Source organism: Mustela lutreola, chromosome 10 (genome assembly GCF_030435805.1).
Source record: "Mustela lutreola isolate mMusLut2 chromosome 10, mMusLut2.pri, whole genome shotgun sequence".
Taxonomy (NCBI): Eukaryota; Metazoa; Chordata; class Mammalia; order Carnivora; family Mustelidae; genus Mustela; species Mustela lutreola.
In genome coordinates, this window is record NC_081299.1 from 27,976,203 (window position 1) to 27,995,499 (window position 19,297).

Below are 19,297 nucleotides of genomic sequence, written 5' to 3' on the forward strand. Positions count from 1 at the left end.
TTGGAGTGGAAAGGTCACCCAGGAAGCACTTCTGCTGGCCTGCCACACTGCAGTTCTCACAGGGGTGCCCTTAGTTACGGGTGGTACCGGCGATGTCCCACCGATGTGTGTGGGACACATCGATTGGTGTGACACCGATGTCACACTTCATCAGCACCGTGGCCACGAACAGCCTGGGAAAACCCCTACATAACTCCAAAGCCGAAGGCCAGGTGCTAGGAAATGCCTGTGTAGATGGAAGGGTCACCAACCCAGGCTTCATATACGGGTCCCCGAGCTGCTGGACGGCCAGCAGTGAGAAATGAAGTCGGTGCCTTTCCCAGGCCTGCGAGAAGGGTCTGATTCCTGAGTGCCAGCAAAGTCACAGCAGGGCGGGCGTCCCCCGCTTTGTGGCACATGATGGGGGCGGCCGCATGTCTGTTCCCACCTCCAGAGGAAGCTCCCTTCCCCACACCGTGCGTGACCACAAGGCAGGGGTCCGCCCAGGCCTGGCCCAATGCTGCAGGCCTTCACCCAGGGAGCTCCGTGAGCTCAGCTATCCAGTCTGTGCTTCGGATAGCTGTCCCTCGGTTTCTCTTCCTCATTCTCTGGTCTCGGCTGAAGAGTCACTCTGGCAGAGAAGCCCAGTCATCTCTCCTGGTCTTATACCTCCCAAGTCTCCTTCCTACACTGCTCTATGGTGCCAACTGCTGTTTTAATACAAGTCAGCTTGGGTGATTCACTGTTTGTTCCCATGGGTGGGGGTGAGAGGCGAGGGGCAAGGGCCATGGGCATCTACCTTGGCTGCTCCCATCTCTCTAGTCACCACCCCAAGTCTGACATATTGCGGGGACTGGGTTCGGACCCCTGCCCTTGAGCACCAAGTTGTGGGCTCTGGCCCTGACCACCCTCATGTAGGCACTAGTAGACACTCACTTCCGACCCGCCCAGCCCGCTGAGGGTCCCCGGGGGTTCCCATGCCTGCCGTGTCAAATCTAGAAACGCCTGGAAATCAGGAGCCTGTGGAAAAACCTCTCCCCCCACCACGTCTCCCCTCATCCTGAGACACACTCTGCAAGTATTTTCCAGGGTGTCGACTGAGGGACTGGTCCCACTCAGTGCTGACGGGCTCAATAACAAGTTCTTGCTTCGGCATTCCACACCCCTGGCCCTCACTCGCTCCCTTGGCACCACACCCCAGAGCTAGGTGTTAGCATCTAAGCCTCTTCCTCAGCCTCTTCCTGCTGTCCAGGAGCCCAGCTGAGACTGTTCCAGAAAAGTCTGTGGAACGAATGAAGGAATAGTTGACCCTCAGCAGGGTGCAACTCTCGCTCCCTCTGACTTTCCTTTCCCTCCAATCCCCCTTCACTCTGGAAGCGCTGTTGTACCTGTGCCTGGACTGTTCTGGCCCTGGGTTGGCTGGACCCCAACCTCTAGCCAGGCTTCTTCCAGGTTTTTCCCAGATTGGTCCCTGCTGCCTGGGTCCTGGCAGCTAACAGTTCTTTGGTGAATCACAGTGTGGCCCGGTCCTTCCTACATCCCGGGCCTGCTTCCCTGCCCCTTCTCAGGCAGCTCAGGGTCACTGCCCTGGCAACTGGGCTGCCCTCCCAGGAGTCCACAATCACGTGCCCTTGGGGAATCCCCTGCCCTCCACTGCCCTGTCCCACCCAGGCCTCCACCTGCCCCCAGAGAGCTCCCAGCACGTCTTGCTTTAAAGGGCATTGGCCAGCCTGGAGGAGGTGGTTCGCCAGAGCCTTTCCTGGCCACACGAACAGGGGCTTGGGGTGGCTGCTACCAAGAATGCATGGAGGCCAGAGCTAAGATCTGATTACTGGTTGAATGGCAGGGGACACCATACGTGATGGAGCCATAGCCTTGACACCTGACCCTCCGCAGGCACAGGATGGGAAGTTCAATGCTTAGGACCCCGCAGCCTCGCCCCTGGGGAGGGTGTGTGAGTCCATGCACTCCCTCACACACCCTAATTCATCGACACCTGCTCCATGTGCCTGGCCCACGCCGGGTGCTCAGGCAGCAGCCAAGAGCTGTTCATCAGGCGCTCACTGTCTGGAAGAAGGGTGGGGAGGGGGGATGGGCCCCTGGAGCGATGCCATCCCCTCTGCTCAGCACTCAGCATGACCAGGAGGTACAGGGGATGTCTGGACGGTGCTACTTCTCTCACAAGGGAAAGGATGATAAGCCCAGGCTACCCACGACTGCTCTGTGGCTCCTCCCCGTTCTAACCCTTGTCTTGGTCCAGCCTCATCCACGAGCCAGGAAAACCTCCTCACCTGCTCTAAGTGAGACGTGACAATGGAGAGAGGAGAACCATGGCTTGCTGTGACTTGGAGGGCCTGTACGCATTCCCTTAAGGCCACGCTCCTGCTTCTTCTCTGCCAAACCGGGCCCCTCTGATTCCAGGGCTTCGGAGAGCAGCCAGGACAGGATTCTGGGCTCACAGAGAAGAAAGTCCCCAGCCTGGGGCTGACCCTGTGCTTGTGCCTGCACGCGGATGCCATTCACCATTCACGCCTCTCCTTTGAAAAGCTCCCTGCCTGCCACGTGTGACCCTGTGCCCACACCTCTCCGGGAACCTCTCCTCCTTTGGCCTCGGTCACCCCTGCTCTCCTGGCTCTCCTCCTTCCTCTCTGGCTTTGGTGGCTCCGGCGTCTTGTGGCGTCCTCGTTTTCCTCTCTCCTTATGCTTCCTTGTCGTTCGGGTCCTCCCCAGGGTCCCATCTGTCCTCGGCCCGGCAATCCCGCCTCCGGCTGCCTCCTGAGGTCCCCTCCAAGGTTGGGCTGGTGACTCCCAAGCCTTGAACTCCTGCCCCGCTGTCTCCTCTGACGGCCCAGTTATATGGCCAGCCACCACCTCCCAGCACCTCAGTCCCAGCATGACCTCCGTGCCTCCTCCACTCCTCGATTTGGGGATGACACTGTCAACTTCCCAGCTGGAATTTCACACCTGTCCTCATGCAAAAATCTTCCCTGTCCCTCACCTCCCAAATCCAGCCCATCTACCAATCTTCCCCATTCTCCCTTCCCGTCACTGTGCCAAGCCACCCACCTCGTCCCTTCCCAAAGCAGCGTTCCCTTCTTTCTCTCCACCACGCTCTCCTTCACCGGGGCCCCAGCCACGGCCTCCAGACTGGCTCCTGGGCAGCCCCACCACAGTGATTTTCCTCCACCTGATGCTCTTGTCACTCCCTTCCAGCTGTGTCCACCCCTGTAGCTCTCAGGCTGAAACCCAAATGCCTCCGCTTAGCACCCAGGACAGAAGCTCTGGATGGCAGGGGTCAGGAAAGGCCAAGGTCCCCAAGGGGAGTAGGGGGATGATGCCTTGCCGTGTGCCTCCGCTCTCTGTGAGTCTGATCCCTGTGAATCAGTTTCCCAAGGCTTCTGTTTGGAATCAGAGGGGCAAGGTTTAGATCCCGGGTCACTGTGGCCCACCAGGATGATCATGGCCGGGCCCGGCCACTGCGTTCATCCACGTGTGTACTTTTAGACAGCAGGGCTGACCCTGGAGGGAAGGCCACAGGACAGCGCCCAGGGGCTGCTCACGTACTGAGCACCAAGCCCTCTGTTAAGCATCTTCAGGCCATATCTCATTAAATCATCCTACAATCCCTGGGAGGAAGGCTTTTTTATTACTCCCATCTCATAGATATGGAAAGAGAGGCCAGAGAGATTGCATACGGGCTAGACCTGGAATCTGAAGTCCTCTCTCTTGGATTCCAGGGTCACTAACACACCTGAGAGTAATTTAAGGCACGGACGTGGACGTAGGCAGAATACCTTTGAGAGAGGAGAAATGAGAGGGAGCGGGCAGTAAAGCTGGGGAGAGCAAGAATCTGCGAGAGGCGGGGTGACAGAGAGCGAAATCACTGCTCCGTCCAATCTGTCTGTTGCTCGCACCGTTGGAGCCCACTGAGCGGGGACAGGGGTGCGAGGAGTGTGTCAGCAGGAGGGGTCACACCCCCACCTGTCCCGTCTTCCTCCGTGAGCCTGGATCCCTGGAAGGCCGTTTGGCATGGGACAGAGGAAGCAGAGTGCCCGAGAAGGACCTCTTAAGTCCTGCTGGTCAGAGGCTCCACCCAGGGCCTCCAAATGGGCCTCGGGGGGCAGATTCTCACAAAGGTAGGCATTCATCACTTTTACGTCTGCGTTCAGATCCCTAATAAGAAAGTAATAATATTGCCAAGCCTTTACCACGCTATCTATGAGCTAGCGAGAAGACTAATTATCTGACGACACTAATAAATGGTTATGATGTTATTAAAAATGGCACCAAGCTAGGATTAATAGGCTCATCAATTGTAGGGAATCGGGTTTAACAAGGTCCCCTGCCTGTCCCGTCAGGGCCCGCGCCTTGATGGATACTGCGCTGCACAGAGGCCGCAGATGAGGCCACCTCCCCTCTTTTCCCCAGCAGAGGGTCAGCTGAGAAAGGTCTGGCTTACTGCTGAGTGTTTCTGAGCTGCCCCCTCACAAATGCTCTTCAAAGCCTGGAGATGGAGATGCTGTGGCCACCAGGACTGGCGCCGGCCCTGCTCCCTTCCACAGGTGGCCCCCACGCTCCACGGGACCGCCCCACTTCCCGGTCCAGCCTACCTCTGCAAACAACAGGCGCTGGCACCCACTGGGACCCCGCATTCCAGGGCCCTGGCACCAAGCAGGAGTAGGGGAGCTGATAAATGGAGATGCCTCTGGGGCCTGCTGACTAATTTCCATAATAATTATAGTTATTACTAATAATGGTGACAACACCACTCCCTTCCATTTACACTGGATTCCACAATCTAGGAGAGCTTCCCCACCAGCTGTCTCCTCCCAGCCGCTCAACCTGCTGGGAAGAACACAGGGTGGGGAGTCCATATTCAGTGTTCGTATTCTCGATGTTGCGTTAGAACCTAGGAGCCCGGGGACATGAAGGCCTCAAGTTCCCTCCCCGGCCTCGAAGGAGTAACCGTACGATACAGATAAAAATAAGAAGACAAGGACCGACAGGGTGCAGAGGACATAACGCACGTGTGTGAGCTTAGCCCTCACGGCCTATGGGGCTGCCTCTATGACTGTCATTCTCGTTTTACAGATAGGGAAACTGAGACAGGGAGAGGCCAAGAAACTTGTCCAGGGGACGTGCACAGTCAAGCCCAGCCCAAGTTCGTGCTGGTGACCGACCAGAAGCCTCTCCCACCAGCCTTCCACTGAGTTCTGGAGGCCCTAGGAAATGAAGGTTTTGCTTGAGCCTTCCCGCTGCTCCCTCCCCTCCAAGGCTCTAGGTTCCCTGTAGAGTATCTCCCCTGCACGGTAACAATTCCCATGGCTGGTACTTTCCATGCCAAGATCTACACTACAGGAGCCTACTTTGCCCTGGCTCCTGGGGTCAGGATGGCTCTTCGCACGGGTTGGAGCACAGGGCTTCCGAAAGCAGAGAACCTCCAAAGACTCTGCCACTTTGAACACCACTTACGAGCCGTGGGTCCTTGCTGCTCTCTGCCTCAGTTTCCCCATCTGTAAAATGGGTGGTGGGAGCAGGACCTACCTCACAAGGATCTTGTGAGGATAACTGAGGGAGGAGAACATAAGGGGTCTGGTATAGATCAGGTCCTGGCATTCGTTAGCAGCTCTTTGCTGACAGATGCCTCTGGAAAGCTGAGGGGCCTGGGCGGAAAGGCAGGAAACGTTTGCTACGGGCCAGCTGAGCCTGTGCAAATGGCTCCTCCTTCCATTCCTGCAGCAGCTGCGGGAGCTCTGATGGTTGTCCCTTCCTATTTTAGACGTGGAGACACTGAGACTCAGGGAGGTTGACGAACATTCCTGGTCATACACCTATGAGGTGCTAACATGGGGCCAGAACCTGAGTTCCCGCGGACCGCATCTGCAGGGCACCTGACAAGCCTCCCTCTTCCTGAGGCCTTGCGGTGGGCCACGCCCTGCTCCTAGTCCTTCCATCCAGGGTCACAATAATCCTCTGAGGAATGACGCCCGTTCCAGAGATGGGAAGTCACTTAGAGAGGTTTCTCCTCACGGGCCCCTACTCACACAGCTGCTGAGTGGGGTACTGGCCCTCGAACCCAGGGCCCCTGCCTGCCCCGCCTGGGGCGACCCTACACTATGGCTTCTGTCTTCCTCCCAGGGTCCCACAAGCCCCAGGCCCCTCCCAACAGCTGCTCCTTCTTCCCAAAGCCCTGCCTGGCTGCTTCCCCCGTACTCTCCCTCACCTCAGGCATAGAGCTCCCAGCTGAGCCTTGCCTCTCCCCTCGTACAGCCCTCAACTTCCTGCACCACCGGTCTCTCCCCTGCAGCCAAAGCCACTCAAGGCAGGGACAGACCTAGCTCTGCGTCCTGGAGTTTGGGAAGTGTTTTGTACTGGCGCCTTTCCCACGTGACTGGGACAGCCTTTGGTCTCCCCTAAAGGAGCGAGAGGCAGCGAGGAGCTGGGGAAGTCCTCCCAAGTGAGCTCACCAGATACCGGCGGGAAAGACTCAGTCACAAGGGGAGGGAGGTAGTGCACGTGGGCTTGTGCGGAGGCCAGTGTCTGGATGCTGGGGAGCACGAGCAAGGCAGGCGCATGGGAGTGGGTCCTTCCCAAGGACCTTTGTCTCTATCTCCCCTGCTTCCAGGGCTCTCACCTGCTGGGATGCCCCACCCCAACATGCACTGGACTTGACCAAGCCTCCCAGGGCGTCCCTAGCCCCAGGGGCTCCCTTCCTGCTTACGTGGTCGATGAGCTCCTTGATCATGCCGTTCCACTGGCCCTTGTCGTCCTGCGCCCCGTACTTGCCATCCTCCACCAGCCGGATCTCGTAGGAGAAGCCTAGGATATGGGCCAGCTCCTTGAGCAGGTCGATACAGTAGCCCTCGAAGCGGTCATTCCCGAACAGGGTCCTGTCAGACTTCCGGAACATGACGAAGGGCTCCTCCTGCAGGGACAGACGGGAGAGGGGCTGATAAAGGCGGCGTGGGTCTGGGGGAGAGCTTGGTCTGGAGCCTCTGCTCATCTGTACTTTGTCGTGGCCCCTGGCACGAGGCGGGGGCTTGAAGGGTATTTATGATGAACTGTCTGACGGTCACAGAGCTGGTAAGGGGTGGGACAGGCATTTGGACTCAAGGCGATCGGGATTCGAATCCCATGCTCTCTAGCACACCATCCGCGCAAGGCCGGCGGTTCTCCAAGTGTGGTCCCCGATCAGCAGTCTCAGCGGCACCCGAGAACTTGTGAGAAATGTAGACTTTTCAGCTGCACGTGGACCACTGGGCCTGAAACTCTGGGGTTGGAGCCCAGCCATCTATTTCAAGAAGCCCTCCAGGGGAGGGGCGCCCCCATGGCTTAAGTCTGTTGAGCATCCAACTCTTGATTTCAGTTCAGGTCATGATCTCAGGGTGGTCGACTGGTCCCCTGTTGGGCTCCACACTCAGTGGGGAGTTTGCTTGGGATTCTCTCACTCCTTCTGCCCCTCCCCCCACTCACTCTCTCTCTCAAATAAATATATAGATCTTTAAAAAAAAAAAAAAAGAAATGCAGCCCTCCAGGGGATTCTGATGTCTGCTCTTGCGTGAGAACCCTGCCACACCAGACCCTCCATCCAGTACGCTCCCTGACTCCTCCCCCTGATATATTTCTGTCCTCCCGAGGATCTCAGTCCCCAGCCTGAGGATCTGCTGGGTAAGTGAGGGATGTGGACCTGGGTTGCACGAGGAAATCAGCAACTGCCAGCGCCTGTGGAGGGCCTAGCCCACAGCCCAGCAAGGGCGTGCTGGACAGACAAATGGCATTGCCTCATTTAACCTTGATGTCACCCTGTGGGGGGAGGGGCCCACAGTCCCACCTGACAGATGCAGAGAGTGAACTGACGAGGACGCGTGACTGGTGCGAGCTGAGCTCACACCATTACACTGGCAAGGAGAGCATCTGAATTCAGGTGGGTGTAGCCCTGAAGTGCACATTTGTAACCCCCTCACTGAGCCAGAGGCCCCAAGATCCAGGGCACCTCTCCTGGTGGGTAAGGGGCCCTCGGCAGGTAGCTCAGTAGCCAGGACCCACATCCACCTGTCCCAGCTCAGGCTCCCTCCCTGGCTGGCGACCAGGAGCCAGCAAGGGGCTGTGATGAGGGCACAACTCGGTCTGATTTCTCATTTAGAAACAAGCTCTTCAGGGCGCCTGGGTGGCTCAGTGGGTTAAAGCCTCTGCCTTTGGCTCAGGTCGTGGTATCAGGGTCCTGGGATCAAGCCCTACACTGGGCTCTCTGCTCAACAGGGAGCCTGCTTCCCCCTCTCTGCCTGCCTCTCTGCCTACTTGTGATCTCTGTCTGTCAAAAAGATAAATAAAATCTTAAAAAAAAAAGAGAAAGAGAGAGAGAGAGAAACAAGCTCTTTGCCTCCCTGCAGAGAACTGGGGGAAGAGGCAGGACAAGACAGTGGGAAGTTGCCATTGACCTGGTCTAGTCTGAGGTCCACGGGGTGAGAACTGTGGGCTCTGACTTGGCAAAATCCAGGCCTACAGCAGGGACCCAAAGTCCAGGTCAGTGCACAAGTCCATGTTTCTACGGGGTCCACCCACCCAGCTTCACTGACAAGTCCCCATCCCCGGGCCATGGTGGATGGGTCACCCCTGAGCCAACTCAGTATCTTTCTGAGCTCCTACTATGCACCAGACACCAATTCAGGGTCTCACACAGGCTGTTTGATTCAGGCCCCCAAGGCCTGCAGGACAGATGACATCAGACCCATGCTGCAGATGAGGAAACACGCTCAGAGAGGGTCAGTAAGTTGCTCTAGGTCACACAGGAGTTGAACTGCAGTCTGATAGAGTCTGGCTCCCCTGCTTCCTGTCTGCAGCTCCTGGCCTCCTCCTGTGCCTTAACCTTCCCCAAGGTCACCTTGGTACCCCCTACCCCCTTACCCATGTCAGATTGCCTCAGGTCCTCAGCCGACAGGTGATAAGCAGTAGCTGGCAGAGAGTACATGTACTGGGAATCTCATCTGCACAGGCCCACGAGAAGGGCACACACCCAATTGTGGAGGCCTCTCATCATCTGTCGACCAGCATGGCTATTCCTTTGACACTATGGGCCCCTGGGGACAGAGTGAGCCATGGAAGGCCCTGAGAACACCCTCACTGGAGATCCTCCAGAGCAGAAACCCACCAGCATCCTCCTGCTGGGCTCCCGCTGTGGTAGGAGGGCTGGATTCTCTGCTCCTGGTCCCCCAGTACCTCCCTCTTTCAAAATCCTAGTCCCACTCTAGGACTCATTTGCTCTAGATTTTCAACAATCCTTTGGGAAGATTCAGAGGAAGGATGGGGGAGCGTGTGTGAACCTCCAAGGGGTTCCTGCCTCTCCAGGAATTCTGAGAAAAACCATCTCTCAGTCTAATTAGGTAGAAGATATCGGGCAACTGACCCTTGGTCCTCCCCCCGGCTCCACCGGACCCCTTTCCCTGGCTAGAGTCCATGCTGAATCTCTGTGCCTCCCATCCCCACCCTGCAACCAAGTGGGCAGCTCACAAAGTTGGTGAGAAGAGCGCAGGTGGATCAGGGAGGGGCAGGGGTTACCTGGAGGGAAGGGGGCTGTGGTTAGCACACACACACGTCATTATGCAAATCCGTCTCTGGGAGGGTGTTGCCCCAACCCTGGCATGCGGCCTGGGGGCAGGAGCCTCAGGAACCCACCCCTCCCCCTGATCCTTCTGGTCGGACATTCTTGTGCAGTGAACAAAGTATACCACTGTCCGAGTTGGCCCTGATGTGAGCTCAAGAAAGAACTGGAGAGAAGGTACGGTCTCTCCCAGGAGAATGGCCAACCAAACACACGTTCCTGGACAAAATCGACCTCCTTCTGTAAAATGGGGAGAATCCTGGACCCCACCAGACAGGGTTGCTGGGAGGAGTAAAGAACCAATCTATGAAAAGCACTTACAACGGCGCCTGGCAAAGGTAAGCTGCCAATGTGATCGACGGATTGATTTTTGTTAATATCGTTACCGTCTTTCCGTGTGCTGGGTCGCCTGTGCCTGCAGTGCCCTTTCCAGCCTAGAGACCATGCCCAAGGTCAACAAAACACCCTAGCTGGCCCTGGAAAACCATTTCAGGGAAAGGTCCCTGAGGTGGCTTACTTCCTGACCCTCCCTCCACGCCCCTCCCTGGGTCTATTCTCTAAAATTAGCACTTCCTTTGTGAAGCCAACGCAGCCCCAGAATCTATACATCTCCATATAAATACGCTGCCTTCGGAGCAGCTGTAAAATGCCATTAATTTCGGGAAGTGCTCTGCGGATGGCATACATATTTAACAGCCAAAGCCCAGAGCATTAAAATGGTGCTCGCCTTAGTAATGTGTCTCTAGACCTGCAACATTTCCTAGGGGGTAATTCTGAACTCCGCCAACTACTTATTCATGGACTATTTCACAATTTATTACTGGAAATGTCCAGACAGCCAATTCACAAGCTCTCTCGGCTGCTAATCGATTGCTCGGTGAAGGTGCCCTCAATTTCATAACTTCACGCTCCCCTATTGCTCTGGGAGAACTGCCGTAGGAGCAGGGTAATATTTCTCTTCAACAAGTCACAGGAAACAGGGGTCCAGAAAAATAACCTTTTCCGACTTTTCGCGGCCAGAGCTCTCTGTCTGGTTTCTTTCTGATCACTTACACCAACGGGAGAGCCGGGCCGTGTGCTAAGCTTCTCCCCTGGCTGCAGGACCTGTGGAGTTGGAAAGGGGTCTGTGGGGAGAGGAGGATGCAAGGGTGAGCTGCCCGGCACCCGCATTACCAGGCTCCCCTCTGACGCACATTCACACAAGTGCACACCTGTATACACAATACTACCAGCACGGGTGTACCACGTTCTCGATGTTCTGTCTGCCTGGCCCTGCTTGGCCGCAGAGGCTGAAGGCTCTGGACCCAAGACCTTGCCTTCTGCCTGTTAGAACCAGGACAGAGCACTGGAGTCCTGTCCATCCCAGAGGTGGGGTCTAGAGCAGTCCCTGGCCTGGGACCGCCCTCCCAGCCCACACACCCTGGCCTTCCTTGGCTTCTCTGCTTCTCCTGTTGCCCTGTGCTAGGGGTTCTGCCTGCCTGGCCGTTGAGTCTTATGAGGTCACTATGTGCACAGGGCACAAATACACCCACCGGTGTGACTCCAGACACCCGTGTGCGGCTGGTCCAGTCCCGCACCCACACACGCACCCAGACGCTGCTTTCTTCAGCAGCCTAAAGAACTCTGAACCTTCAAAGGCAGGGCCCCCAGGAGTGAGGCAGGTGTGTTTTCTCGGCATGTGAGCTGAGGTTGGAGTGGATGAATTTTTCATGAGCCCATGGGAGAGCAGAACCAGAACAGAAGCTGGGGCTGGGCAGAGAAGGGGTGAGAGATGGGAGGCTTCCAGGCTCTCAACCTCAGACACGGGGAAGGCCATCTGCAGCTCTGAGGGCCAGGGTGGATGCAGTTAGGGCTCCATCCATCTGTGTGCCCAGGGTAAGGCAGCCTTTGTTCTTAACTCCAGGGTTAGGGATAGGGGAGAAGAGGAGGCAGGTGTCCAACAGCCCACAGGGAACTGCGCCCCTCCCCTGTGCCCAGACTCCAGGGAAAAGAGCGAGCAGAAACCCCTCTCATTAAGGGCCCAGCCCTATTCTCCGGGGGCAAAGCAGTCTGATCTTCCTGAACCCAGCTTGGGTATCTGCCTGTCACTCAAAGTGCCGTTTCCCAGACAACACCCTTGTAGGCTGGCCCCCTCACCACCCCCCCACACAGTGCTCTCAGCAGGAGGTGCTGGCCCTGTTTTCAGGCTGCCAACCGCTGGGCTGGGTTTTCATCCAGAGCAGCTAGGGCTAGGCCCCTTTTCACAACTGGCGCCCCTGCCCCTAAGAGCCTCAACCTGAGAGCACCCCCCAGGACTCCAAGACAGGTGGACCATGCTGAGACTTTCAGGAGCATCTGGACCAGCTCAAGGTTTTCAGGAAGGAGGCTTCAGGTCCGTCCATGGGGGAGTGGGCCTCTCTCTCGCTCGGGAGACTGAGGACATTTTCAGCTGGGCACAGAGAGTTTCTCAGAGACCAGCGCAAAGGCTGTGTGTCATAGCCCGTCCCCGTCGGGGATCCTCCAGATGTTTTCCGAGCCATTTCTCTTCCTCCAGGAAAGACTGGACTTCTCTCACTGACCCACAGGGAGAAGCAAACCCTACTCTCCGTGAGCTCTGGGCATCGGGGAATGCAGAAAGCAATCATGGGCCGCCCCCTGCCCATGCGAGTATCTGACACTGCAGGATGGGGTTAAGAGTGCGCGGGACATCGACTTGGGTGGGTGAGCTGTGATGTCAGAGGTCAAGGCCAACGGGGGCGGGGGTGGGAGGGTGGGGGAGGGAATCATTATGATGTCAGGCCCAGGAGCGCAGACTTTGAGCAAAGCAGATGATGACGTCGTGGTTGGGTCTGGAGTCTGTCTTATCAACAGGAGACCAGAGATTTGAGGGACACAGAAGGTCAAGGTCACAGACCCTAACGCCTTCAGGGGCCCTGAAGGCCTGTCAGGAAACAAGGAAGCAAGAGGCAGGGTAGTGTTGACCATGGTGGGGGTGGCAGGTTCTGCAGAAGGCAAGTCTGAAGCCTCTGAGCTACCCTGTGCTGGGAAGAACCTCTGCGGTCATGGTCGAGGTCATGGTCAAGGGACAGTCTTCAGTGAAGTTCAGGGCTCAGGGGTGGACAGAAGCAGAGGCTTTCTCTAGAACACTCTGCATACTGTACTAGACCTGAGCTCCCTGGGGCCTGGATTTGTGATCAAATTTCAGTCATGAGGAACAACAGCAGCTCTCATTCCGCATGCACTCGGTGTCATTCAGATTAATCCCCCAGACCGACAACTCCATGAAGTAGATACAATTAGTACCACCTTTCTTTTTCAGGTGGGGAAACAGAGGCATGGAGCAGTGAAGCAATTTCCTGGGGTCACACAGCTAATTAACTGGGAAGCCAGGGCTCAGACCCAAGTGTCTGTGCTCACAGTCTTGCCCCTGCACCCCGGTCACACTGCAAGTCCCTAGCGGCTGCTGAGCTAGTGTTCGCCCGGATGAGGGGCGGGGGGACAGATAGGGCTGGGTGCGGGCCATGGGCCAAGAGGGGCTTCTCTCTTTCCCCATCCCCAGGGGTGCCTGAGAGCCAGCAGGATGCTGCGGTGAAACTTCCAGAAAGGGACTGAGTGCATCAGGTTGGGACCTTTGCAAGAACCTGTGAGTGTTGATCAAGAGGCTTCCAGAAGGGCATAGGATGTCTGCCGGATCCTGCCACTGCAGGCGTAGACAAATTCCGTGCACCTTTGCAGAAGGGTTTCACGCCCTTGAAATCAGGCTGCTGCTGCCATTTTAGCAAAATGCACGTCCATGGTCTTTCAAGGTGTGTGTATCCGGTTTCCTTCCGGTGCATTAGGTCTAGCCTGCCGCTCCCTTGAGGGCATTGTTTTGTGGCTGAATCATCTCGGCCCACATCATCACTCTGCTTCCTAATCTCTCCGAGCACACTCGTTTTACCTTTCTTAATCTCGTCTTGTGCGAAGTGTTTTATTTATATCTCACACTTTATGCAGCTCTGTTTTTAATCTTTTACCACCTTTTTATTATTTTATTTTTACCCTTTTATATTTTAGCTTTGTCACACTTTTATCCTTTTGCTTTCTGACATTTCGGTTTTACATTTTTTACCTTGTCTAGCTGGAGCTGTTAATTATTTATTTTAATTTCTCATCTTCCGTGATGGCTTCCCTTTTCATCTCGCGCCTTATTTTCATTTTTCTCATTATTATTTTCCCTTTCACCTTTTTCTTTTGTTCCCTTTCTGTTTGCATCCACATCAATACCTCTTCAATGGCTCATCAGTCCCTTTGCTCTTTTTTGTTTGTTTCTTTTTAATCTTTCTAGATTTTTTTTTTTTTTTTAACAATTTCTCCCCTGTTCCTGATGAAATCCTTTGACTTATTGGTCTCAGGAGTCTGATTCTTATATTTTTTTTTATTTGGTCAATAAAGGCAGGTGTTGGTGTTGAGGGCAATGCTGGGGGAGGGGGGCTCATGCCCAAACCTGGGGAGGGGGAGCAGGCATCTCCCCAGCCCTCCTGTCCTGACTCTGTCACCAGTATGTCCAGAACCACTGTGAGGGCTCCATCACCTTTGACACAAATCCTCTCAGTGGTACAACCTTGGACACTGGGGGTGAGGCCCACGGGCTACAGGTGCTCCCTTGATTACGTTGACTACACTGGTGTCCCTGGTGTCTGCCGCTTACTGGGAGGATGGGGTTTACCTACCATGCCCCTTCTTGCTCCGGGGTGCCCACCACTTGTCACCAAGCATATGTCTGGTGAGTCACACTAGAGGGAGGGCACAGGACCGTTCCGTGGTGCCCAGTTGAGCTGCCCCTCCCACCAGTGGGAAGCAGGTGGGGCAACTGTACCCCGGCGCCCTGGAGGGGTCCTGAGCCGGGTGTGCAGCCCTGCTCTCTGGGTCCATCCCAGGCAGCCTTACTTGGTCCGAGCCCTCCAAACCCAGCTGAGCCCTCCACTCTATACAGGATTTGCTCTATTCATATTCATGCATTTATTGTATTGTATGTGCTTAGTTATAAACAGTTATAAGGAGAAGCTGACCAAAATTGCCCTCCAAAGATCTTTGGTCAGAAGCTACTGGGTGGTGATCAGGCTGCCTCTCCCCAGCATGGCCCAGCATGGGTCCCCCAAAACGGTGTTGCGTCTCTGAAAGGGCGGGTTCAGAGTCTCTGGATCCCCTGGAGGCCTTTCAGAAAGGGCTGGTGCACGGGGAGGGGGCACAACACTGGCCAGTTAAGAGGGCAGTGACGTGGGTGTGTCCTTCTGCCCATGCTGAGTTCCAAGGTACAGAGAACCTCGGAGATGCCAAGAGCCACACCTTGGGGCAGAAGGAGGCGCTCTTCGGTTTGGGGAATGGAGGGAGGACGGCAAGCTGAGTGACCATGGACCTGAGCTCTCGGGATGGGTACTGTGGCCTATGGCCTGTGGGCTCCCCGTACTGGCTGGGCTCTCCGGGTGTGGCCACAGCACCCACCACAGCTGGGGGGACCCCTGAGAAGGGCCTTTCCCTGGGAGCTGAGGTGAAGAGGGGGGGCCCAGAGTCCTGGGGCAGAGGGCAGCTACCCTGTCTACCCCATCGTGGTTTGTACTTGGGCTCAGGGGTGGGTGGGTGGTGGGAGATGCAAACACACAGGCCTCTGCAGTGAGCAGATCTCAGACAGGTGTGAGGACCAGTCTGCCCCGCCTTTCGGAGCAGGCCACTGACAGCCACCCCCTGGGGTCTTTGGCCTGTGACCATGAACAAGTTACTGTGTTCCAATGACTGCGGGGCTTTCTGAGGGACCCTCTGTGTTTCCACAGCACGTCCCCCACCTCCCAGCCTCGAAGCAGCCCCGAGAGATGCCCGGTCTGTGCTGCCCAGTCTGGGTCCCTCCAGCCCATCCCTGGCTCACATAGTCACATAGGGGTGGCAGGCTCTTACCAGCACAGTGGTGACGATGAGCGATCTGTTTGTCAGAGAGTCTGTGACATTAGGGCCTCGGCCTTTGGCGACCTCCGTGATGTTGAGCCCCTCTGCAGGACTCCACACACCCACCTGGATGGACAGACAGACAGAGAACAGGGCCTTCCAGCTTTTCTCCACAACCACAAGGCTGTCTGCTCATTCCCCTTCCTCAGGAGCATCACGAGGTAACATGCTGGGAGCTGACCTTTCAGACCACCCTGTTGCCTCTCTTCTTCTAGGAGGAGGCCCTTAAGGTGTCGAGTCTCCTGAATTCTGCCACCTACCCCCCTTTGCTGGCAACCCCAGCACAGCTGGTGGGAAAATGCAGAGGAGAAGGTAAGCACAGATACAGCCTGGAAACCTCAGCCCAGCCAGAGGTGAAGCAGGTGCACTAAGAAATCAGAGATCCTGGGGCAGAGGTACTCCAAGCCTGGTGCGCCTCCTCTTTCTGGGGAAGATGCTGGGCACCCAGTCACTTACTCACTGGGTCTCCACTCAGGTGCCACCTCCTAGACCCACGCAGCCTCCATAGCCGGGAAAGGCCTGGGGCCAGGGAGATGTTCGCTAAGCATTTGTAGAATGAGTTAACAGCGGAGGAGATGTGTCCCCTGCAGGAAGCCAGGCCGGGCAGGAGCGGGTCTTTGTAGCCGTTTTGGGGATGGCAAACCAGAGTGGAGGGCCCTCCCTGCGGGCCCGATTGCTGCCGGGTTTGGAGGCAGTTTGCTTTGTGGTTTTACTCGTAAAGTGGGCAGATGGGGTGGGGTGGCCAAGGTGGCATCGTTGGTGTCCCCACAGTGCCCTGGTGGCTACGAGGCCAGAAGCTGGAGAAGGCCAGGGAAGAGCCAGCTGACTAACCCTTCTAATATCTGGGGCCTTGGGAAGGTGCTCTGCTGCCCAGCTCTGCTCCCCTGCTCTCAAGGATGGTCTTGGCATGCCCACTCTGTCCTTGGCCTAGCTGGGGGGCACTCAGGAAACTTAATCAATTAAACAGAGAGGCCGAACGCAAACATCCCATTCAGAGAGCTGCGCAAAGCAGATAGCAGGGGGCCTTGTAATTATGCCTGGGTAATTCTGCCCTAATCCTCCCAGAGCCATGGGCGGGAGCTGGTGGGATCAGCTGTGACCCGGCTTAGCAAACAGAAGCCAGGGGACAAGAGGCAGGTGGCTGTGTTTGGGCTTAGCACCCTCTCCAGGCAGGATTTCTGTCTTCGCAGAACCCCGCAGAGCCCAGAGGAGGATGGTGTCAGAGAGACCCTTCTCTCAGGTGCGCTGAGCTCACGAGGGGCCCCAGCAGCCCACCTGGAGACCCCACAAACATCTGTCCAGAGGTTCCTGAGCAGCTGGAATCCTGTCCCCCACAAACATCTATGACTTCCAACTGTGAGGCACCAGGTGCCCTGGGGACATATGAAGGGCTAGGACCGAAGAGTCCCCAGCCCCCACAGAGACTGTCTGCCCTAAGTCCAGATGGCTGTGAGCAGGGCCCGTGGGAGGGCTCTTCCTGGGTGTTAGCTGTAGTCGCTCCGTCCCTGGGAGAAGGCTGCTGGGATGGGCTGAGAGGGAGAGCTGTTATGATCCACTGCCAAGGTCTGCGGCAGGGCCGGCAGCACCTAGTGGGGGTGTCTGGGTAGCCGGAAGCCCTCCTCAGAATTTGAGGCCAGCCCCAGAGGCCGACAGCTGACAGAGTACAAATGAGACCCCATTTGAGTGGGAATCACTGCAGCGACACTGGCAGACGCGGAAGGGCCCCCCTGCGCGGCCAGGTTGAAGCACGAAGCACTGCCCCATGAGAACTTGGACCAACAGGTCTCCCTGATTTTAGGAGCAGAGGCCGCAGCCCCTGTGCCTCAGGGGCTGATGCTGGATGTGGCATGAAAGAGTGATAGAGGAGAGGTGGGGTTTCCCTGGCCGCCTCTGCCCAGGGGCCCCCAGGAGTCTATGGGGAGACTCAGAGGTGAATGGAATCAACTTGGCCATGAGGTACAACCCAGCCACAGCCAGGTGTGTGCCTGACGGAGGGAACCCAGGAGACAGAGGCCACTCATACAAGCAGGGAGCCCCAAGGGCAAAAAAGGGGCCCGTGGGAGTGGGTGCGAATGGGCCATAGGGAATGTTCTGGGGGCTCGGAGCCTGGGCCTGGAAAGGCAGATTGGGTTATTTCTTAGAGAGCCATAAAGGCCCAGGTGAGAGGCTGGGGTTTCACTCAGCGCTGGGAGACCACGGACACCAGCGGAGCAGGGCAGGGTCATGCTCTGAGAAGCTGTGCATGCATGGGTGTGTGTGTGTGTGTGTGTGTGTGTGTGTGTGTGTGTGTGTGTGTGTACACTCAGGAAGGCGGGAGGCTCAGGGTAGAGGTGGAGAAGCCAGGGTGCTGAAATCATCCAAGGGAGAGGCCTGACCCAGGTCAGACAGCGGGGGACGGGAGAGTAATCAGGGCATCCTAAAGGTACATAAGCATCAGAGCCTCCCTCTCTGGGCTTTTGCTCCCCGCACTTCGTACCCTCACTCCCAGGGCTGAACAGTCGCCCAGGTGTGAGAGAGGGTGGCCGAGCCTTCGGGCCAAGGTCCCAGGGATGTGCAGAATTAGGGGCTAATGTGGACTCTTCTCCTCAACCCGACAGCCTGACTTGACAGAATAGGTGGATGATTCCCAGAGAGCAGAACTGGCTTCATTATAAACATTTGCTGGTGGCTAGATGGAGGCCTCAGCCCCAGAAGGGTCTACCATCCTCATCCAGACCCCCGGAATCACTGAGGCCTTAGAAACCAAGAGTGGAGTGTTCAGAATCCATACGCTTCAACCTGTCTTCAAGGATAAGAACCAACTCTGGTTCTCACATAAGCAATCATGTTGCTTAATTGTTGCTTAAATGCCTCCAGTGACAGTGAGCTTACTACTCCCCAGATAGGCACCCCCTAGTTGTTGAAGTTTGTTACCCAAAGTCAGGTCTGTCCTTCTGCCCCCTCCCTAAGCTTTACATTACTGCTCCAAGGTTAAGCACCCCCGGGGGGCCTGTGCTCACAGGGTGACCGCTGGGTTGTCAGCCATGGCCACTGTGTTCTGCACCCCTCCAGCCCAACCATGCCTTCAGGTTCTCCGAAGGGCCAAGGCACAGGCCATGCCAGGTCATGTCGAATCCCCCAGGTCTGGTCCCTCCCTCTCCTGAGTACCCCGTACCTTCTCCAGGCCGTCCTCCTTCAGGCTGATGATGTCCAGATCAAAATCTGTCCGTAAGCCACTGGTTTTGTTGAAAACAATTCGTCCTGTTAATCCTTCCCACTGAGCCTGCCGGAAGGGAGAGGGCAGAGCGGCAATTCCTCGGGCTCATAAATCATCATTCGGTACAACTGTACAATGCTTCATTTTAATTACTCTTTGCACTGATACTGTTCCCCCAAGACCATGATTAATTAATAATCACCTCCATCATTGCTCGGGCTGTGGTGCGAGCCAGCGATTTCCATAAATTCTATTATGCTCTTTAGCCGGCGTTACATTTGCACCTTCTCGTGTACAACATCGATCTCAGATGCACTCAAATGAGCCCCCGCCTTGAAGCCATGAGGAGGGGGAGCCCGCGGCAGGTCCCCAGAGAGGGGCAGGGAGGCAGGCGGGTGGCGTGGGGCAGGAGAGACCTGCACAGAGGTGGGAAAGCCTAGGGGCCAAGCCAGCCCCGGCTAGAGGACCAGAGGCTTGGAGGAGAGCAGGAGGAGACAGAGAAGTCCCCTGCTCCTCTGCTCCATGGGGTTATGGTTATGAATTTGGGGGACGGAATGCCAGGTTCA

General features: G+C 56.5%; 1 protein-coding gene across 1 annotated transcript in view; it reads right to left on the reverse strand.

Moving 5' to 3' along the window:
• GRIK3 (glutamate ionotropic receptor kainate type subunit 3) overlaps nt 1-19,297 on the reverse strand; it is a 225,131-nt gene that overhangs the window by 37,583 nt on the left and 168,251 nt on the right. Inside the window, exons 8-10 of the mRNA XM_059137080.1 lie at nt 18,690-18,797; nt 15,488-15,601; nt 6,701-6,904 (exon numbers count right to left, since the gene is read on the reverse strand). Of these exons, the coding sequence (XP_058993063.1) occupies nt 6,701-6,904; nt 15,488-15,601; nt 18,690-18,797 (426 nt within the window). The remainder of the gene's footprint in view (nt 1-6,700; nt 6,905-15,487; nt 15,602-18,689; nt 18,798-19,297) is intronic.